The sequence below is a fragment of the Corvus kubaryi genome, unplaced genomic scaffold, assembly GCF_017639235.1.
Source record: "Corvus kubaryi isolate FWS band 111438036 unplaced genomic scaffold, C.kubaryi_AGA036_p1.0 split3-37355, whole genome shotgun sequence".
NCBI lineage: Eukaryota > Metazoa > Chordata > Aves > Passeriformes > Corvidae > Corvus > Corvus kubaryi.
The window spans coordinates 503,036-525,377 of NW_024582089.1; the positions used below are offsets into that span (position 1 = coordinate 503,036).

Consider the following 22,342-nt stretch of genomic DNA (forward strand, 5'->3'; position numbering starts at 1 on the left):
GTGAGCCGGGGGCTGTGTCCCGGGGAATGGGGCACCTCAGGGGGCAGGAGCAGCCAGGGCTGTAGGATACTGGGATGAGCTGCTCCCAGGCCCAGACTAACTCAGGGACAGCACTGCTCCTCCTCACCCCGGGGTTATCTGCTCACCTCAGCAGGACAGGCTCAGTATTAACTGATATTAGATATGCAATGCACAGTGCTCAGCTCATTTAGAGACTCATTTTGATAAAACAACCCTCAGACCTCCATTTTCTCCTCAGACTTACATTTTGCCCTCTGTGCAGAGCCATACCACAGTCACCAGACAGAACCTGCATGTACCTTACCCCTGCCTGTGCTCTTCCACAGGAAATACAGAGTTTTCAGTCAATTTCTAGACAATCTTCTGGAACAAAACATTTTACTTCATTCTCTTAAATCACAAATCTTTATGCTGTTTTTGATACATTATTTTACTTTTTAATTGTTTAGTTTGAAAGTTTTCACCATTTTCACTTTTCCATCTTTATTTACAATCTGCAGCTCTGGTTTTTTCCTGCTCTTTAGGAACATTGTAGAATTACATAATAATTCTGTGAGGGGTTCGTCTTCCTTAACTGGGGTCCTAAGTGAAAATGTGTGCTTTGGCCTATGCCTGGAGACCCCGTTTATCAATAGATAGATAAAATAAATCCATCTGGAAAGTGGGTTTTAAGTTCTATACTGGCAACACTAAATAAAATTTAGCACTACTGTATTCGGTATTCTTAGAGAAATACTAAATGCTATAGTATACTGATGAAAAGAGAAAAGAAAATATTTTAAATACTAAAAAATACTATTTTAGATAAACTCTGGCAGCTTTCCTGTGGATGTTCTGTGCTCTGTACTGCATGTATATTTTATAAGTGTCCATTGGAATTTCCTTTTTCCAGACACCATTTAAACACAAAAGATGATCCCTGTGATGGGATAAAGTGTGGCAAAGAGCCAATTTCTCTGTGACTGAGACATCACATGAATACAGAGATTGTTGTGAATGTATTTTTACATCATTTTCCCTTGTTCAGTCATAGTGATAAATAAATAGTAATGAAATTTGAAAGGTGTAAAGTCTGGGACTGAATCAGGGAGATTTTTCCCACAGTGAATTCCTCACCAGCCTCACCCAGCTGGGAGAGGCACCAGGGGGTGGAACACATGTGATTGTTATCAGTGACTGCACTAACATCCACCTTTTGGGAGTAATCCTTGTCTTTTCCAGTCTCTCCCAGGTTACTGATAGATGACACAGTGAAAAGGTTCCTGGTTATAAAAGCAGGGAATCCCATCCGGGTGAAGATTCCCTTTGAGGTGGGTGTTCAAGGCTTTGGAGGAATTCCCTGCCTGGTTTTGTGATGCTCTCAATAGCAGACAGAAAAACCAAGCTACTATTTTTATGTCATGGAGTTTTGTCTACAAGTCACTGGGCATATAATTTGGCCTGCTTGTGCTGTGTAGACTTTGAGAGTGAGGAAAACACAAGCCAGAACTGAGCTGTCAGTTTTGGCATTGGTGTTTTATGACATGGTGGTCATTCGTTAACTTCTACAAACAAGGCTCAGTGCTGTCCACCTAGCCTTATCAATTATCATCATCCTGATAACATTGCTCTGTCAGACTTTCCAAATCAGTGATTTCCTGTGACTCTCAGAAGGCCTTGGGGCACCATTTCCAGCACACCTTCACTGTGCTTGTCTCACCAAGCAGCAGCACTTGAGCTCTCTGAGTTGAGAACTTGACAGGCACTGACAGAAATCGCAGTGCTTTGGTGTAAGCTTGGAACAACACAGGCTTTTCCCCATGGAAAGGGTGGTCAGGCTTTGGAAGGGGCTGCCCAGGGAGGTTTGGAGTCCCCATCCTTGGAGGTGTCCAAGGAAAGCCTGTACGTGGCACTCAGTGCTTTTAAAGTGGGGATTGGGCACAGGTTGGACTCGATGGCCTTGGAGGTCTTTTCCAGCCTTCATGATTCCATGATCCTGTGAAGTCTGGGATACCAGAGGAGGGTGATGAAGTGTGTTTATTTGCTGGCCTTTCTTCTAATCTCTGGGAGAAGAGACCAAAGATGGCACAATGGAAATAAAGACTTAGAGGATGTTTTTTTAAAAGCAGAAAATATTAACTCCTGAAGTTATCTGTCCTTGATCTGGCATAGCTTGGTTGACACAGTTCTGAACACTTTACTGCAATAACATCCTTAATGGACAAAAAGGAAAAAGTTGTAAAGAAACTGTAGAGCAGATCAGGGCTCTCTGATCCATCATGGATCCATATTTCTAAACATTACCATGTCATGGAGGTGCATATTTGGGGTAAGATAATGAAACTAAAGATATAAGACACAGTCTGGAGATGAAACAAGTGGCTGTGACTTGTTGTTTCCAGGGGTCTCCAGAGCCAGTGGTGACCTGGTTAAAGGATGGACTCCCCCTTCCCAGCCGGGCTGCCGTGAACACCGAGGATGGAAGCACCCAGCTGCTGCTCAGGGCAGCTGAGCTCAGTGATAGTGGCACCTACACTGTGGAGCTTGGGAATGGGCTGGGGAAAAGGGAAACCTTCAGCTTCCAGGTTCAAATTACAGGTAACTCACTGCCATCCATACAAATGTATCAGCAACTCCCACTCAGTCCAGGCTGGGGCATGAACGGACTGAGAGCAGCCCTGGGAGAAGGACCTGGGGGTGCTGGTGGGTGAGCGCTGGACATGCCCTGGGCTGAGCCCCCAGCGTGGGCGGAAGGGGAGGGGGGGATTCTGTCCCTCTGCCCCCTCAGCTGAGACCCCCCCTGCAGAGCTGCCTCCAGCCCTGGGTTCCAGCACGGGAAGGACCTGGAGCTGCTGCAGCGAGTCCAGGGGAGGCCATGGAGCTGCTCTGAGGGCGGGACCCCCTCTGCTCTGGAGCCAGGCTGGGAGAGCTGGGGGTGTTCACCTGGAGAAGAGGAGGCTCCAGGGAGAACCTTAGAGCCCCTTCCAGGGCCTAAAGGGGCTCCAGAAGAGCTGGAGAGGGACTGGGGACAAGGGCTGGAGGGACAGGACCATTCCCGAGGGGGAATGGCTTCCCACTGCCAGAAGGGCAGGGTTAGATGGGATATTGGGAAGGAATTCCTTCCTCTGAGGGTGGGGAGGCCCTGGCACAGGGTGCCCAGAGAAGCTGTGGCTGCCTCTGGATCCCTGGAAGTGTCCAAAGCCAGGTTGGATGGGGCTTGGAGCACCCCGGGATAGTAGAAGGTGTCCCTGCCATGGCAGGAGGTGGGACTGGATGGGTTTTAACATCCCTTCCCACCTAAACCAGTCTGGGATTCCATTATTTACTGTGAATAGGCAGAAGGCCACAAACTGAGTTTGGCAGGGTGAGCTCTGATGCAGTTTGGCCGTGCAGGCACAGGGAGAACCAGAGTACAATTTTCTATGTCTGGGCACGTTGTGATCTCACTTGTCTGCAGGACAGAGCAATTCTCTGACTAAAACTGTCCTTCAGAGTGACTGGGGGAGGTCAGCACAGGCTGTGGGACATGGAGCACAGCTGTCCCAGCTGTGACCCCAGGAGGGGAAGCAGCTCAGCTGTAGCACCCTGCTCTCCCCGCTCAGCAGTGCAGATGTTGTGCAGCAGCAGCTCAGTTCATAGCAAACGCATCTGTGTGCCTGGAGAAGGAATGGAATTGTGTCCCTTGCAATGACCAGGATGGTCACTGAGCCCCAGACATGCAACAAACTCCAGGTTTTTAGGGTTCTGTGCCACTGTCCCTACAGCTGTGACATTGTGTGCCCTCCCCTGGCAGACATCCCTCAGCCCCCTGGAGCCATCCGGCTGGAGGAGAATGTGCCCAATACAGTGACAGTGACCTGGGACCCCTCAGCATCTGAGAAGTGGGAGAAGAACCTGTATTACACTGTCCTGAAACGGGAATCCCAGAAGGGTCTGTGGCATGTGCTGGGGGACCTGATCTACAACAACAAGTTCACCTTCACCACGGTGGTCCCAGGCAGGGATTATTACTTCAGGGTCGTGGCAAAAAACGACCTGGGAGCCAGTGATCCATCAGAGACTGTGAAGCCCTGGAGGATCTGGGAAACAAAGGGTAAAACATTTTCAAATATTTCTGTGTTGTGTTTTGTTTCTTTCATTGCTTCTAACACGCCATCCCCAAATGGGTCTCTCCTCCTGGGAACATTCAGTTGCCCAGAACAGGAATGCACAGAGATGCCCTGAGGAATTCCAGCTGGGCAGGGAAGGTTTGTCCTTTCTGCAGGGACATTGTGCAGACAGACCCTTCATTCCCAGCCATTAGGACATGCTATTTGCCCCAAAATGAATTCCCAGCAAAATCTAAAGCTTAAGTAATGTAGAAACCAAAGTTTCTGATGTCAAAGTTAAATGCTGGGTAATTCTGCGGAGCAGCAGAGGTTACAATCCGTAGGTGCATGGGATCTCGGGCAATTTGCAGAGTTCCAGACACTGCACAAGCAAACCCCTGCAAACCCTGCAGTGCTGGGAGCAGTATCCGAGTGTGTGCTTGGTGCTGTTTATTTTTCACAGCTGAATTTCGAGTGAAAGCACCGAAATACAGGGGAGTTAACCAGAACCAGCCCCCGAGGTTCCTGGTGCCGCTGAAGCCGCACGTGGTGGTGACGGGCAGCGAATGCCACATGAGCTGCGCCGTTGGAGGCCACCCCCCGCCCAAAATCACATGGTACAAGGACAGCAGAGACCTCTCCGGAGATCCCAACTACTTCTGCACGAACGACTTCGGAGTGTGCTCCCTGGTGGTGCTGGGGGCCACCAAGCAGGATGAGGGCGAGTACATGGTGGAAGCCAGCAATGAAGCGGGCCGTGCCTTCAGCAAAGCCTTCCTCGCCATCAAAGGTACCTCTGCAGTGCTGCTTCCCTGGCGGACCCCGGGGTGTCACTGCTGCCCAGTGCCTCAGAAATGCCTCAGCCAGTTCTACCTGCTGGCAAAGCAATGGCACGGCTCGGCTGCTTTACCAAATTCCTAATTATGGTACTCATGATCAAGTACCAAACAGAACCAGAAATAAAAAGGCAGATGGGAAAAAACCACTTGATTTCTACACGAGCCAAAGGTTTTGGCTGACCTTGAGCAAATTTTTTAGAAAGAACAATCCCATCTTCATTAGGTAGGATAATACCAAGCTTAGATTTCTCTCCAGTGCAGGAGGTGCAGAATAAAGACCCTAGCAAGTGTGCCAGGTGAGGGGAGCAGTGAGAGAACAGCTGGTGTTTGGTGGCCAAAGCCAACACAAAGGGAGGAAAGAGAGGGACGTGGTCAGAGGCATTGGGGTCCTGATGTGGATGGAAGGGCAGTGGGATTGGCTGGGGATAGACTCATGGGTATACTTATGGATAAATATTGCTGGTGACTGTACCCAGTGAAATATCCTTTACCTGGAGTCAAATATTTTTGTTTAAATGCAAAATACCTCGCTGGGATTACAGGAGTGGCAAAATGGGTCAGTTAAACCCCTGTAATCCTCTTGCAGACTTTTAGGCCCTGTAACATTTCAGCTTCCCTGCCCAGGGAGCCTTTCAGACTATTTCTCATCTCCCTCACTACAACCCTGAGCTGCTTCTCTCTTGCTCTCACTTTCAGACTCCTCCCTGTAGCGTGGCCCTGCTGAGAACATCCCTGCACGGCTCCGAGGATGAGAAGGTTGTGGTGAGGACTGGTCCAAATGAGGGCTGTGCATTCATTGTCACGTGTTCATTACAGTCAGAGGGGGTTATTTTTCAGATTCAGTAATTGCACTTTGAACATGATGCTGCGTTGTCATCAAAACTGGGGGGAAAAAGCTTTAAGAGCATTGTATTTTTTTTTTTTTAATGATCAGGCTTCCCATGAGACCTTTAAAACACAGCTTAGAAACTTCAGGAACGCAGAAGATGAGAGGAAAAATAATTGGCCAAAATGAAACTTTCCGTGGAGAACACAGGTGGGAGAGACCCTCCTGCCACACCACTCACCTGCAACAAGGACATTTCTGGACACCAGGGATCTCTGGTCCTTTCACACATGCTTTTTTAAGCCAAAACAATCACTTTGGATTCCATGTGATTCTCAGCAGGTTTCCCAAATCTGGCAGAAGCAGTTCTGGATCTGTTCTACTACCAGTAGCAGCTAAGTAGATTATCTTCCCTAATCTCTAAGTTAAAAAGAGCATCTGCCTGCTCATTTTATCTGGGCAGGAGATGAAATCTCAGACCAGCCTGGCATGGGGTAGGTGAAACTCCCAGTGCAAATGCACTGGTGGGAAGGACTGGAAGTCTACAACCAGTGTGTGAGCAGAGCAACTCCCAAAACCCTCAGCACAAAGGCTGTGCCAGTCCTGAACCACCCCCAGCATCACCTGCGCATCCCAACTGCCCGTGGTCATGGCACTGCTGGGAGGCTTTTGCCTCCTGCAGAAAGAGGTGAAAAATCCTTCCTGTCTGACCAGAAATGCGAGGTACCCTGAGGGACCTCCTGCCGTGGCCAGGGGTTCCCCTCACTGCACCTGGACAGCAAAATGTTCTGGTGGCTGTAGGAAGGTGTCACAGCCAAGGTACTTTGTGACAGGAGAGAGCAGAGCCAAACTCAGCTGTGGGGCTGGAATGTTCCTCTGATTACATTTTGTACAATGTTGTACGGATGTAGCAGCAGTAGTAGATTATGAAATTAAATCACAATTCAGTAAAATCTATCCCGAGTCCATGTTTATTCTGGAGAAGGAATCCCAGTCAGTTCCTGGGAGCCCTGTCTGCTGCAGTTTCACTTCTTTCTGATTGCTGCACATGGTCATCCCTCATGCAATTGCTCCAGCAGCTCCTCCTCCTCCTGCTGGGCCGGAGGCAGGGGCATCTCCCCTGCAGACCAGATTCGCTTCTTGGCTGATAAACACAAGAGCCAAGATTGATGGAAATTGCAATTGGAGCTGAGGGACCTCGGGAAGGCCCGGCACAGCAGGAGCAGGAGACTCCTGCAGGTCCTGCTGAGATGTCAGCACCAATTCCAGCAAATCCTCTGCTGCTGCTTTACCCTGTGAGCTTCGATCGCAGCCAAGGGCGGATCCCCTCCCGGGAAGGGAAGGGCAATGCTGTGACTCCCCATTGCTGGGAGCGTCCCAGGCCGGGCTGGGCCGGGCTGGGAGCACCCTGGTGTATGGGCGGTGTCTCTGCCCATGGCAGGGGGTGCCCCGAGATGGGATTTTGGGTCCTTCCCCCCCAGTGCGGGCCGTGCCTCTGAGGCTGCGAGGGAGGCCCAAGCCTCCGCTCGGGACCGGGACCGGGACCGGCCCCGCGCCCCCCGTGCGCAGCGCAATGGTCTCTCCCGGGCCCGGGGCGGGCTTTCCCCCCCAGCGCCCCCGGCACCGCCCGCAGATGGTTTCTCCCGCCCCGGAGCGCAGCAGGTCCCGCCCCCGGACGTCCATCACGCCAGTGCCGTCGGTGATTGGTCGATCTGCAGCGCCCTCCCCGAGCCAGCCAATGGCGGCGCCTCCCTGGCCGCAGCCAAGATGGCGGCGCCCGGGGCCGGGTGTGGGGGGTTCGTGGGCTCCTCTCCCGCGGAGCCGGGGAGCGGCGGGCCCCGAGCGCCGCGTTTGTGCCTCCGGATCGCCCCCGGCTCTGCCCGAGGCTGCTCACACCGGCCGGTCTCTGAGGGAGCGGCGGCACCGCCGGACGAGACGGCCCGGGGGAGCCCGAGCGCCGCGGGGGCGGGGGCGGGGTGAGAGGGCGGGAAAGTAACAGCAAAGAGACGGAGAAACGGACAGAGGTGGCGGTCCGGGCGTGGGGCGGCAGCGAGAGGAGCTCCGTGACCGCGGGGGGAGCGGCCCGGGAGTGCCCGAGCACGGCTGGGCCCGGCACGGGGCACCGGGGATCCCCGGGCGGGGGTACCGCCCTCGCCATTCCCCCGCCGCCCCCAGTGCCTCGGGGCTGGGGCCGCTCCTCGGGGCGCTCTCCTGGGGCTGACGCGGCCTCTCCCAGCTCCGGCAGCGGTCCGAGCTGCCCCAGAGCTCCCCTGCCTCGGGATCTCCTGGATTCCTGCCGGGGGAGAGCAGCGGGGGCCGTTCCGCGGGTGCTACACTGGGACAGGGCGGGCGACAGCATCCCCCGGGCCGGGGCAGCGGCGCAGCTCCTTGGCTTCGGTTCCAGCACCATGGTCCAGGACCCCGTTTGTGGATAAATCTTGGAGATGCTCCCGGTCCCAGGCATTGGGCCCAGCCTGGGGGACAGCGGAAATTCCCCCTTTGCTGGGGGAAAGGGATGAAGTTTTTGGCCGGTGCAGAGGGGAACAGAGGCAGGATTTTCCCCACCCGCGGGTGGGTTCATTCCTCACTCAGAGAGGTCACACGCCTTTCCCAGGGTTCCACTGTCCTCCAACACCCGCAGCTTCATTTTCCAGCCTGGAGTTTGTAAACCAGAGTCAGGTGTGGGGAGAAGGCAGTGGGGTCACAGCAGGGCAGTTCACACATCCCAGGGTGATGGGGTGAGGGCCTGGGAGCATCCACGTGCATCCCACTGGAACAGGGCTGTGCGTCCCATGAGAGAGGATCCACTTGCAGCGCTGCCATGGCCGGGCAGGAACAGTCTGTGTGTCCCCTGCTTTGAGCAGAGCTGGGGCACGGCTGGGACCAGCTCCTCTTCCAGCAGCACATCCCGAGCAGTGGTGCCCGGCTTCATGGCAGGGGTGGGATGATGGGTTTGGGCTGAGCACAGGAACATCCTGCCCTGGCAGCTGCTGAGGGCCTTCATCTTGGCTGCAGAAGGTGGCACCTGTCCTGCCATCCTGCTTTCCCAGAGAAGGGATTGGGAGGCGTGGGCACAGCTCAGAGCCCACCCAGCATGGCCTGGGCACTGCTGAGGGTGGGACAGGGTGGACAGGACCCTTCTCCCACTGCCTGCTAGGTTCTGGTTTCTCTCCCTGAGTGCCAGCATCTCCTCAGCTGCTCTTTGTCCACCTGTTTTATTTGCTGTCAAAACAACCAAAAAACCTTCCCAGTGTTGGGTCCAATTCAGCAACTCTTAGTTCAGTTTAGCGTTTATTAATAATAACACATAAAATAAATAAAAATTCATTTCATTTGTAATTGGAATGTTTCTTTCATCCTTTCCCACCTGGTCTAGTGGAAGTTATCTCTTCATGGCAGGGGGGTGGAAGTGATTGGTCTTTAAGATCATTTCCAGTCCAAATCTTTTTAAGATTCAGTGACTCTGGGGCACTGCTCCTCCTTCCAGGAGCTATTTGTAATGGCCAGAGGATGTCCCAGAGGGACCCTGACGTGTGGCTCCCTGCCACCAAGGTCCCAGTGGTGCTGCTGGGGTGCGGCATTGCTGCAGCCTCTGCTGGCACTCGGGAGTCCCTCGGAGCCACTCCCCAAAATTCCCATCCCGTGAGAGCAGCAGTGCCCCATTAGTGGAGTTTGTGAACACCGAGGAGAGAAATGCTCCCGAGCTGGGAGGGGAGGATGAGCTGTGCTGGGAACTCCCACCCAGCACAGGGTGTGCTGTGATATGCTGAGCTGTGCCTCTGCCGCCGCTGGGATATTTCCCCGTGTTCCTGGGCTGAGTTTGGTGTCACTGCTGAGGTCCGTGGCTGTGGCAGCCTGGGATGAACAAGGTGGGGAACAGGTTCCAGCAGCGTTACAGCAAAATCCCCCTCAGCCCCTGAGTAGTGAGGGTGGATCCTGCTGGGGCAGGAAGCAGCTCCTCACACAGGAGGCTGCTGGGGGTATTTGGCTGATTTGCACCAACCCTCCTCCCCCACCCTGTCCTCCTCCCTCCACCCCCCGAATTCTTTTGTTTGGACTCCATCTGATCTTTGGTGACTTGGAGAGCAAGGTCGTCTGCCCATGAATCAGCAGGGTTTCCAGGCTGGTATCTCACTCAGGAACTCACTGGACCTTCTTTCCTCGTCAATTTTCCCTTCTTAGGCCCTGCTTAGGAAAGGCTTTTCTCCACCCAGCACAGTGATCAAAGCTCTAAGAAGCAGAAGGCTCCTGCCTCCTCTTCCTCTGCAGGTTCCTGGTCCCTGAGTGCTGGCAATGTTCATGTCCATGTGTTTGCCCTGCTCAGTTGTGTGTCCCAGTCCCTTCCCTCCAGGACAGAGCTGCTCAGGGCCGTGGGGCTCAGCTCCTGGTGGAGCCCCTCTGGAAGGAGCTACTGCTGCATCCAGGAGGGGTTCGGATGGTCTGGTTCTGCCGGCAGCAGGAGTGGGGATGGGAGCTGTGCTCGACTCCTCGGGGAGCCTTTTGTCCCGGAGAGCTTTGGTGCATTCAGCAGTGTGGAGTCCTTCCCTGGCAGGGCCTGGCTGTGTTGGTGTCAGCCCCCGAGCAGCCCCTAAGGGTGAATTTGGGTCCCTTTCCCTTTGGGAAGGGTAACTCCTCTGTGGCTGCAGGAGTCCACAGCCCAAGCTCCTTGCAGAGTGAGATGGGTCTGGATTGAGCCTGGGCAGCGTTTGGAGCAGTGGCAGCCGAGTTTTGTGCCCATCTCCTGGATCAGGGGCTGCAGGAGGGGACCGGGGGCCTCTGGCGCTCGCGGAGCTCGGCAGGGAGCTCAGCCTTTGGAGCAGCTCCTCCCTGGCTGCACAGCCCGTCCCATCCCTTCCTCTCCAGGGAGTGGTGCTGGAGGACCGCGGAGCTCCCTGGCTCTCCCTGAGAGGGATTTTCGTGCGGGAGGCTCCTCAATTCCAGCTCCTTCAGAGCCTGGAGACACTCGACCCCCGTGAGCCTCGTTTAAGAGCTGCCATTGGCATCGCCCACCTGGAGCTCTTCTTTCCTGGCTGAGGAGATTCGGGCAGGAGCAGCTGGAAACTTGAGGGTGCCCTGGCAGCTGCAAACGTGCTGAGGGATCCCTTCCTGTGGCATTGGTGAAGACATTAAATACCCCTGGTGCCAGCAGGGACCCTGAGCAGTCCGGGGGCCGCTGCTCAGGCCGCACGAGAGGGACTAATCTGGCACTGGTTGTACAGCACGGTCTGTTCCTGAGGGAGGCGAGCCCAGCCCCCGTGTCCTGCAACACCCACGCTGGGAATGTCCGGCCAGAGAGGGACACTTTGTGCTGCACGAGGCTGCTTTGGGATGTGGCCCTCCTGGGGAGGAAGAATGGGAGCCCAGTGGGGCCCTGGGTTGCTGCATGGATTGCTGGGGGCAGGGTTTGGAGCACCCCCTCCGCAGGGTCAGCTCTGCTTGGTTTGTTCGTGGGAAGTGACAGGAACTGGGTCTCCTTCTCCAGCACACCTGGACAGGATGGGCAGGGGACAAGATGGGGACACGATGGAGCCTGTTTCTGCCCCTTGGCCCTGTCTGCACTGGCTGCCAGTCCCTCCTTGGAGCCCTCCATGTGCAGGGATGATGCTCCCAAGGGGAGAAGCTCTACTGTTACCAGATTGCAAGTGCTTGTCCTCTGTTCCCGTGGGTTTGGATGCCATGGGGGTGTTCCCTGTGCCCCCTGGCTGGGGGTCCTGGTGTGAACCCTCAGAGCTGGGATCTCTTTCCTGCACAGGACAGGGGTTCTGTGGAGGCTGGAGGGGGACACTGACAGCTCACATACCCTGGCTGAGTCACCCCAAAGGCCCCAGCTGGAAGTGCTGCCATTGGCACTGCAGGGAAGGAGACCTGGACAAGTGTGGGGTGTTCCCAAACCCTCTGCAGTGTCCCAGCAGTGGCTCAGCTGTGATGGGAGCCCAGCAGGGCCCAGCTCAGCTGAACCTCTCAAGATCTGGGCAGTGGGTACAGAGCTGCAGCTCCCAGGGCACTTCCCACCCAAGGCACTTTTCCTGTAGGGAGCGTGTCCGGATGCAGGAGCTTCTCCAGCCCTGGATGTGTCAGCCACGAGCAGAGCTGGATGGAGGTGTCCACCAGATCACCATTTCCTGCCTAGTCCTGATTCTGGGGCTGGTGATGTGCAAGGTAAACCAATGCCATGCAGCAGGATGGTGTCAGCCCAGCCCAGCCCTGCCCTGCCCTGCCCTGCTGAGGGCACATCTGGGGAATGCAGAGGGGGCTGGATCCCCATGCGTGGATCCTCACGGGACACGGCCTGGGGGCCACAGTGTGGGATTAAACCAAACCCTGCTGTGCCTGATGGAGCTCCCTGGTGTCCAGAGAGTTCTCTTTGAAGCCAGGATGCAGCAGGGCAGCACAAGTTCAGTGAAAGGTGATGCTGTGTGTGCTGCTCTGACAGCAGCCTTGGGATCCATGGAAAAGGTCCTGTGACACCACAAGGAGCTGTTTGATAAGGAAACCATCTCCACATCTGGGCAGCTCAGCTGCCATTTTTGCTGTATAAATGGACTTCTGAGGTTTCTCCTTGGTCTGTGCCCAACCCTGGCACTGGTGGAGGACTGGGGGTCTGCCTGGAGGGGGCAGAGGTATCCAAAAACTCAGAGAAAGGAACATGCTGAAATTGGAGCTGTCCAGCCTGGAGAAGGGAAGGCTCCAGGGAGAACCTCAGAGCCTCTTCCAGTGCCTAAAGCGGCTCCAGGAGATCTGGAGAGGGCCTTGGAACAAGGGATGGAGGGGCAGGACACAGGGAATGGGTTCCCACTGCCAGAGGGCAGGGTTAGATGGGATTTTGGGCAGGAATTGTTCCCTGTGAGGGTGGGGAGGCCCTGGCACAGGGTGCCCAGAGAAGCTGGGGCTACCCCATCCCTGGAAATGTCCAAGGCCAGGTTGGATGGGGCCTGGAGCACCCTGGGCTAATGAAAGATGCCAGAGGGTAGAATGGGATGAGCTTTGAGGTCCCTTCCCACCCAAACCAGTCTGGGGTTCTATGAAATGAAACCTGAACAAAACCACTGTGAGCAGCAAAGTGCCATTGCTTGCAGTGGCTCATGCTGGTTTCCCTCAGCCTTCCAGTGACTCGGGCTCCTCCTCGCCCTGGGCAGGCTCAGCCTCTGCAGCAGATGCAGATTTGCATCACAGACCCAGAGGCTCTGACCTGGGAATTCTGTTACCCTGCACATGACATTTCCTCTCATTTCCTCACCCCTGTGCAGGGAAGCCTCGCTCTGACCTGGCCCAAAGCTCCAGTCTGGGCAATTCCATTCCCTCCAGGAAGGCCTTGGAGTAGCTGGAGGTTCCAGATGTGGTGGCTTGTGCAGCTTTTTGTTTTCTGTGCCCACAGCTCTGCCTTTCTCCCCTCTTTGTCTGCCACCTGCCCTCTGTGTGGTCCTTGTGATGGGATGGTGCCTCAGAGAATCTTGGAATCTCCTGACCTGGAAGGGACCCACAAGGATCATCCAGGCCAGCCCCTGGCCCTGCACAGACACCCCAACAATCCCACTCTGGGCATCCCTGGGAGCCTTGGCCAAACGCTCCTGGAGCTCTGGCAGCCTCGGGGCTGTGCCCATTCATTCCCTGGGGAGCCTGGGCAGTGCCCAGCACCCTCTGGGGGAAGAACCTTTCCCTGATCTCCAGCCTGACCCTGCCCTGACACAGCTCCAGCCCTTCCCTGGGTCCTGTCCCTGCTCACAGAGACCAGAGATCGGAGCTGCAGCCCCTGCTGAGGTTTGACCTCAGCTCTTTTTCTCCAGCTGAACAAACCAAGTGCCCTCAGTCACTCCTCACATGATTTCCCCTCCAGACCCTTCCCCATCTTCTCCTCCCCCTTTGCCTGGTGCTGCCCCTGCTGCTGTCACTGCTCAGGGAACCCCAGATTTCTCTGCTGTCGTTGTCCCCCAGAGCTCAGCCCCTTCGCTGGCTGCAGCAGCCACTTCCCCCCGCTTGCTGCAGGGGCTGAGGGGGTTCTTCTCCCCCAGGCTGGTCCTGCCTCTCCCCTGCCCATGCCCTGCTCCTCTGCCCTGGCGTGGCCTCTGCCCCCGCCCGCTGCTCGGGGAGCAGATGAAAGCCGAGCGTGGTGCCTAATTTATAACCAGCTTGGAACTCAGCTTTGGCAGGGCAGAGCACGCCAGGAGATGTGGCAATGCCCAGGGATTGCCACTGCTTATCAAAGGATGCTTGAAAGGCTCAGCAATGCAAGGGGAGGGCTGAGTTGCTTCATTCCAGCAGAGGATAAACTCCTCTATTACAGGGACACGTGTTTGGGAGAAGGAGCTGAGAGCTGGATTTTAGAACTTGTCCAGCCAGGAACTCTGGAGTCCAGCTGCTGGAGCCTTGTCCAGAGGGAGCCAGGCTGAGGAGAGGGCACCTGGCTCAGCAGGGCTGCACCACCTCCCTGTGCCACCTTCTGGAAAAGTGCCCAGAGAGCAGCTCATTGCCTTTAGCACAATCCCAAATGAGAGTCAGTCCCATGCCGATGGCCCTGGGACCTGTGGGCAGCAGGAATTGTGGCCAGCACTGACCTGCTGCTGCCTGGGCAGTGCCTGGCAGTGCCTGACCTGACTGTTCCTCCCTGCCCTGAGAGCTGAGCCCAGAGCCCTGGACACGTGTGAGGAGCCAGCAGGGACCACAGACCACAGGGCACAGCTGGCCACATCCAAACTGGTCACAGGGCAGCGTCCAGAGCTTCCCTGTCACCCCCTGTCTCTGCTGTGAGGTGCCACTCTCCTGGCTGCAGGCCCTCTGTGCTGCAGGGAATCTCTTGGTGCTTGAGGAAGTGCAGGATTTGAATGGTCCAGGGTGGGAGGGAAGCACAAAAGGTCTCTGGGTCCTTCCCCTGCCCCAGTGCAGGATACTGTGCCCCCCCAAAAGGGGGGGGGGGGGTCTGTCTTCTCCTTGAAGGCTCCAGTGCAGCAGTTCCATGGGGCACTTGCCTCAAATCATCAATGGCTCCTTTTTTCTCCTTCAGACCCCCTTTTTCAGGGATAGGAAGAGTCCAGGAATTGTCCTCCCCAGGAACCACCCCCAGCAGCCAGGACAGGTGGGAGTTCAGGTGCAGCCTCCTGCCCACAGGGCAACACGGGCTGTGAAACCCCGGGAGCCTGTGGGACACCGCTGTTCCCTGTGGGAATGGCCAGGCACTGAGGGAAGGTGCTGTGGGGTCAGGCACTGAGGGAAGGCGCTGTGGGGTCAGGCACTGAGGGACGGTGCTGTGGGGCCAGGCACTGAGGGAAGGTGCTGTGGGGCCAGGCACTGAGAGAAGGCGCTGTGGGGCCAGGCACTGAGGGAAGGCGCTGTGGGGTCAGGCACTGAGGGACGGTGCTGTGGGGCCAGGCACTGAGGGAAGGCGCTGTGGGGTCAGGCACCGAGGGACGGTGCTGTGGGGCCAGGCACTGAGGGACGGTGCTGTGGGGCCAGGCACTGAGGGAAGGCGCTGTGGGGCCAGGCACTGAGGGACGGTGCTGTGGGGTCCGGCACTGAGGGAAGGCGCTGTGGGGCCAGGCACTGAGGGAAGGTGCTGTGGGGCCAGGCACTGAGGGACGGTGCTGTGGGGTCAGGCACTGAGGGAAGGTGCTGTGGTGCTGCCCAGGCCGTTCCAGCAGCTGCCTTGGGCTTTTGGGCTTTCTGGGGGCCTTGGAGAAAACTGCCCCACGCTCGATCCTCTGCGGGTGCCTCGAGCGTGTGACGTCCCTGTCCTGGTGTCCCTGTGCTGCAGGGAGGGTTCAGGGAGCAGCTCCAGCCCAGCCCAGGCTCCTCCACCATCAGCTCCCTCTGCAGCTTTTTCTGAGCTGTTCCACCCAGCTCTCTCCAGGACAAAGCCTGGGGTTTGTGCTGTGAAAACCCACCTCACCTTCCCTCCAGTTATTTCTGACACAGGAAAAACCCCTCTGAGAACAATAATCATGTCACAGGCCACCAGGAGGGTCTGAGAGCAGGATGCACGGACACAACCTGCTCTGAGGAGGGATGTCCCAAAGCAGGGGGGCTGGGAGCCCATCCATGGATGGATGGTGGATGTCCCAAGGACCCCTGAGCAGTCTCTGTGCCTCTTGATGAGATGGCTCTTCCAATGTTGCTGAGCAGGGCAGACCCTCAGCACACCCATGGGTGGGTGGAGGTCCCTTTGGTCAGCGTTTCCTTGTCCCAGCCACTGGGACAGGACTTCTCATCCTGGCCAATGTTGAAAAAGTGTCCCAGTTGAAAATTTGTCCTCTTTGCCTTCCCACAGCTGGGGCAAATGCTTTGGATGCTGTGTGCTGTGCCAAGAACAAGAAGTTTCTCTTCCCCAGGAGGTTCCCTCCTCCCAAAGCTGCTGCTTTCCTCTCCTGTTCAGTTCCCCACAAGGGCAGGAAATTCCCAGGACATGAGGCCTCAAGTGGAATATGGAGTAGAAGTGTCTGGAAAACTTGTGCTAAACCCCTTTTCTGCCCAGAAGACTCTAAATTTTATTGTATTTTGTCGAATCAACTTAAATCATTCAGAATAGCTGCTACTCAGTCACTCCTGAAACCTCCCTGGTTCTCCAGAGCAAACATTGGACAAATGTCAGCCTGGTGTGGTTACAGGAGGAGCATGAGGCACTTTGATCTACAGAAGCAATGCAAGATTTCCTTTTCAGCCATCCCTAAGCAGCAGAGCAGTCCCTAAGGAGTTGATTTCAATGGAATTACCTGTGTATTCCACCCTCAGCAGCTGCAGTGTCTGTAAAGCACAGAGAAATTGCTCCTCGGTGCCACAGAGGGGGTGAAGCTCCTCTGCAGCCTTGGCAGCTTCCACTGCCCAGCAGGAGCCTCAAGTTTTCAGAAATGGCAAAAAAACCACAATAAGCCCCGAACCAGCTGTGTTTTGCTGTCAGATCCCTCAATGCCCCCCTCTCACAGGGAGGTTTGCAGTCCTCTGGATGTTGTGAGTTTGGAGTTTAAAATGGCTCTACTTGGCCAATTTTGGTTGTACGATGTTCACTCCTGGTCTGTGCACAGAAACTCTCTCTAAGTGCATGGAGTTGTTGGTTAATTTGCTTAAACCTCCATTTTTCCCTTCTCAGGAGAGACCTTTGGTGCCAGGGGAAACCAAACCCAGGGCTGAGGGAGGAGGTGATGCCAGCCTGGAGATGCAGAGGTTCCCCAAAAGTTCCCCAGAGACTCCCCAGAGGTTTCCTCGTCCCTCTGGGGAAGGCCCAGAGCCTTTCAGGGTGCTCTGGAAAAGGACAAGTGACTCTGCAAGAGGGACAATTCCATCTGTCCATAAGGAAAAAGCCTTTCCCATGGGAGCTGTGCAGCCTTAGGATGGGATCTTCTCAGAACTCACCAGGGCAAGGACTGGAGTCCCTTGAGCTGGCCTTGCACTGAGCCCTGCTTTGAACACAACCTGGGGCTCAGGACCTCCTGGAGCCCTTCCGACCAGGACCTTTCCTGATTTCCCTGACCTGAAGGGCACTGGCAGTTCCCACATGTGGAGCTCCTTGCATCCTGCAGGAGACACAAGAGAGGGAGATGTCCCCTGGCAGTGACAATTCTTCCTTGGCTTTGGCTGCCTGGAAGCTGCTTTCCCTGCCCCAGGACAAGGCTGGGTGGGACATTCCTGCACAGATGACTTGGAATGGCTTCTCCATTCCAAGAGATGTGTGGCAGGAGGGCAGGGATGTGCTCCTGGAGCGTGAGCCTCCTCTTGTTCTCCTTGGCTTTGTGCCATGGTCAAACATCAGACCCTGCCTGAGGAGCAAATGCCTTTTCTGCTTCTGACTCCACTTTGGATTTGCCAGCGAGTGCCACCAGCTCCCTTTGCAGTGCTTGGGGCTGCTGGGATGTGGAGCAGGAGCTCAGCCAAGCACCTGGGAGATGGAATCGATCCCTAAAGCGAGGCCAAGGGGAGGTCACACCTGCCCTGCCCCGAGCCCCTGCGGCCGCAGGTCGGAGCCCGGTCAGGCTGTCCCAGCCTGGGGTGTCCGTGCTCAGTCCCTGGGATGTGCAGCCACAGGGAGAGGGGCTGCCCTGGCAATGCTCAGCTTCCCACAGCACCCCCACCTCCCCTCACACCCAGAGACAGGACTGTGCAGGAATGACGTGGATGCTTGAAGATCCCCTTGGATGTCAGGCAAGCTCCTTGCTCATCTCTAGCACTGTTCCCTGATGATGGTTCAGGTGCCAGGTCATAAATTCTCTTGGAAAATCTGTGTTTCCCTGTTCAGTCTGAAGGTGAACATGTGGATACTTGTCCACCTTGCAAAGCCAATCCAGGATGGACTGTTCCTGGAAAGCAGGAAGGAAACAGAGAACCTCTGCAGGCCATGCTGATTGGCCTCAAATGTGATCTCTAATCCCTGGTGTTGGGTTTCAGTGTTAAAATAAAAGATACCCTTCAGAAATCGTGTCAGTAGCATCATTTGCATAAACCTATGGAGTGGTTCAGAGTAGTTTTTATTTAACAGGGTTTCAATGGTTATTTAGAAAACAGAATGAGCTTCCAGGTTTTCCTGTTCATCCTTTCCTGCTGGGATTGTTACCACCAAAGTCCTTCCCTGCAGCCCTCAGTGGGTGCCAAGGGAGTAAATACAACCAGGGAGAAGCAGCTCTGTCCCACACTTGGCATCCAGTGCTGTCTTCATCCCCTCCTCCTTGGGTTTGCTCCTGGCACCACAGGAGCCCTGGGCCTCTGGAGTGGAGTGGGGTGGAGAATGAGCCCCATGGGTCAGCCCTGCTCTGTGTGTCCCACCCACTGAGTGTCCCCAGAGTGGTGCTGCCACAGCCCTTGGCATCCAGAGCCTTCCCTGGTGGAAGTCTGGTGCTGCTCAGTTGGTCCTGGGAGTACCTTGGGAATCTATCTGTGCTCTCTTCTCAACCATCTTCTCTCCTGCTCCTTTTCCCAGGGCTCCTCATGGCAGCAGAGGCTCTCAGGGATTGCAGTGGGATGCCACAGGATGCACGCAGGGGGAGGAAGGTCCCCATCAGTGTAGCCTGGTGTATCCCACCCCAGGGAGGGACAGGTGCTGTGCAGGAATCGGAGCATTCCCAGGGCAAACAGCAAGGAGGATGGAGAGGCAAAATCCTGGAGCAGCTGCTTTTCCAGAGGAGGGGATGACCATGGATTCAGTGTGACTCGTCTCCCATGGCACGACCCGGTGGGCAGCAGTGCCAGGCAGTGCTGATGCCAGGACACGGTGGGCATGGGGTCAGCCCGACATTTTCATCTGGAAAGGACTCACCTGTGTCAGCAGTGGCAGAAAAATCCTCCTGGATTCAGGAGGGCAGGAGACCAGGCCTGGAGATGGCATCGCTGCAAAGCTGTGATCCCAATGCTCTGCTCCTCCCCGTGACAGGACAAACATGGCAGTGTCACTTGGCAGCCTGTTGTGGGGACACAACCCTGCTGAGGGGCTGGCACGTCCCCACAGGCAGCCACGAGACCCCAGCCCTGAGGGGGGCCAGCACAGGGCATGCGTCTGAGCCAGGTGCTCAGAGCAGCCTCCCAGCAGGGCCCACTGTCAAGGGAAGGCTCTTGCAGCAATCCCGGCCCCAAGCACAGGCTGCACCCCCGGCTGTGCCACGAGCACACCGAGTTCCTCCTTGCACCCATGCCCTCCCACATGTCCTCTCTGAGGATGTCACACCCTGCCACGGAGGTGTCACTGGCACCAAGGAAGTCCCTGGGACAGGCCAGCTCCAGGGATCCTGGGCTGGGCTCTCTGTGCAGTGTCCTGGGGCTCAATCTGGGTCTTTGTTCCCAGACTCAAATTCCACCTCAGGCTTTGCCCTTGGGCTGCTGGGCCAGGTCTGTAGCAAGGAGGGGCTTTGCCAGCAGGGTCCCCAGGCCAGTCTGGGTGTGCAGCATCTCCTCCCGGGGCAGCTCCTTCCCAGAGCTGGGACAGGAGACAGAGCAGGGGCAGCTGCCCCTGACCTGTGCACAGCCCAGGCAGAGAGGACTGGGAAGAGATGGGAGAGAGCAGCAGCTCCTTGGCCTGTTCTGGAGAGGCTCCTCAAGTGAGATGGGGACACAAGGAGATGAAAACTGTGTGGGTTGGCCTTGTCCTGGAGGGGAAGCAGAGATCCTTCCTGCTCCATCACCATCCCCACCTCCCAGGGCACCTCCCTGGGGCCTGCCCTTCCCTGGCAGCTGCATGGCCACTCCTGGTGCCTGTTTCCAGAGTGACCTGCTGACCATGTTCCTTTTTCCCTGCTGACCACATCCTTTTTTATTGCCTGCTGACCACATCTTTTTTTATTCCCTGCTGACCACATCCCTTTTTCCCTGCTGTCAGGCCTGCACAGCCCTTGGCGCTTTCAGCAGTTCAGAGTTGTGATGTTGTTGCTCATCAGAGGTGGGACCTGTTTGTCAGGGGATGTCCAAGCATAGGGAGGGGCAGAGGGGACAATCTGTGTCCTCAGCTGTGACAGTGCTGAGTCTGGAGCTGCTGTCAGGCCCTTTCACCACTGAGCTCTAAGGATGCTCTCCAACCCAGAGCCACCCTGTCCTGCCTGGTGTCCCCCTGTCCCCTACACTTGCCACCAAAAGGGGCAGCAAAGGCAGGGAACCAGGAATGTGAGCCCATGGAGGTCCAGCTGACAAGGGCAAGGGCTTGGCCTGCCCTTCAGCCCCCAGGTGGTCAGGACTGGAAAACAGGAAACAAAGGAAAGGCTAGGAGAGCTGGGTTTGCTCAAATTGGAGAAGGGAAAGTTTGGAGAGATCTTACAGCTCTCTGCAGCCAAGTAACAGAGTTGACAGAGAAGATGGAGCAAGAGGCCATGGAGATACCCCAAGGGCTGAAGCCCCTCTGGTCTGGAGCCAGGCTGGGAGAGATGGGGATGTAGACCTGAAGAAGAGGAGGCTCCACCTCAGAGCTCCTTCCAGTGCCTAAAGGGGCCCCAAGAGAGCTGGAGAGGGACAGGGGACAAGGGCCTGGAGGGACAGGACCATTCCCAAGGGGGAATGGCTTCCCACTGCCAGAGGGCAGGGTTAGATGGGATTTTGGGAAGGAATTGTTCCTGGGAGCCCAGAGCAGCTGTGGCTGCCCCATCCCTGGGAGTGTCCAAGGCCAGGCTGGACTGGGCTTGGAGCAGCCTGGGATAGTGGAAGGGGGTGGAACAGGATGAGCTTTGAGGTCCCTTCCAAGACAATCAATCCATTCTGGGATTCTCTGATGATGGAGTCACACCTTCCAAGGTGCATGGGGAGAGGAGAGACAACTGGAACAAGCTGGGACATGGGAAATTCCTTTTCAATACCTGAAAGGACATGTCCTCACCATGAGGACAGTCAAATACTGGGAGAGAGGCCTGAGAGGCTGTGGAATGTCCATCAAACCTCCCCAGGACAAGGTCTGGAGCAACTGGGCCCTAACTTGGTTCAGCCCTGTGCTGGGCAGAGGGGCAGCCCCTTCCTAACTCACTCATTCCATGTTTCTGTCAGGGGACACCCCAGTGATGTTCCTGGGTCTTTTATCTCCCCTGCACAGCCCAGGCTTTCAGCTGGCCAGATGTAGCTGCTCTGCCTGAGGCATCCTTCTGTTTTGGGAAGAAATCAAGGATTTCCTTACTTTCCAAGCTCCCATGCACACTGGGAGATCTCTGGGGCTGGAGAAGTGTCCCTGCTTTGCCAGGGGCCAGCCCATGACCTGCCTGGCACTGTTGCCTTCTTGTCCTCCCACAGCACCACCCCAAAAACCTCTCAGTGCCACACGTGTGCAAGGAGTGGAGGGGAGGTTTTGCTCAAGAACAACCTGGCCACAAGTCTCAGCAGGCTTCTGCCTGGCTTTCCTCACCATGGCAGCTCTCTGTTCCCTTCCAGCTGGATCCTGTTACTCTGTTGGATCTGAGCTCTCCATCTGCCCCCTTCCTGTGGTGCTTTCTGGTCCCACAAAAGAGACACTTTCAAGGCAGGCAGAGTGAAACCAAGGTGTGCAAATCTGAAGGGCAGGTTTCCTCCTGGAGAAACTTTGCCAGGCTCTGTTAAGTCTCAGCTGTGCTGGGGCGAGGATGAATCACTGCTCAGAAAATGGCATTATCCTGGGAAATACAAGAAATTCCCAGCATCCGCACCTCTGCCCCTCCTGGCGACCACCTGCCCGGAGGAAGGATCAACCCTCAGTGCTGAAATAGGCCCCAAGAGCTGGACTTCCTGACAGCAGGGCTGGGGGCAGTCATTCCCCCCAGCAGAATTCGAGCGCTCCGCAGACACTTCAGCTCAGGAGCGCCCGACAAGTTTGAACAGGGAACCTGCGCCTCTCTGGGAGCAGCATTGGGCCAGCGAGCGCTTTGATTGCGATCAGGCAGCTGGCAGGAATCCCAGGAACTCGCACAAAAATGCTTTGAAGAGCCCAGATGCACAGGGCGTGTCCCGGAGTGGGTGCGGAGCGTGAGTCACAGCCTCGCCAGCGCTGCTGGCCGCTCTCGGGCAGCGCCGCGACCCCCGAGCCCCCAGAGCACCGCCCGCGTCCCGATGGCAGCGCTTCCATCGAGCCTCCCATCTCTGCCCATCGCACCCCGAGTGCGGCACGGGGGGTGCGTCCCTGTCAGCCTTGCCCGCTCTGCCCGTGAGCTCCAGACACAAAGGCAGACAGGGAATTC

At 56.2% G+C, this 22,342-nt stretch overlaps 1 protein-coding gene across 19 annotated transcripts in view; it reads left to right on the forward strand.

The window, feature by feature from the left end:
• Positions 1-9,092, forward strand: part of IGFN1 (immunoglobulin like and fibronectin type III domain containing 1) — a 41,459-nt gene extending 32,367 nt beyond the window's left edge. For 17 of the 19 annotated variants that reach the window (XM_042016006.1, XM_042015994.1, XM_042015997.1 and 14 more), the window contains 5 exons: positions 1,243-1,331; positions 2,403-2,598; positions 3,794-4,093; positions 4,552-4,878; positions 5,624-9,092. In XM_042016006.1, the coding sequence (XP_041871940.1) occupies positions 1,243-1,331; positions 2,403-2,598; positions 3,794-4,093; positions 4,552-4,878; positions 5,624-5,637 (926 nt within the window). In that variant the 3' untranslated portion in view covers positions 5,638-9,092. Of the gene's footprint in view, positions 1-1,242; positions 1,332-2,402; positions 2,599-3,793; positions 4,094-4,551; positions 4,879-5,623 lie in introns of those variants that run through there. The other 2 variants (XM_042015995.1, XM_042016013.1) reach the window with 2 other exon arrangements.
• Positions 9,093-22,342: the final 13,250 nt, after the last annotated feature.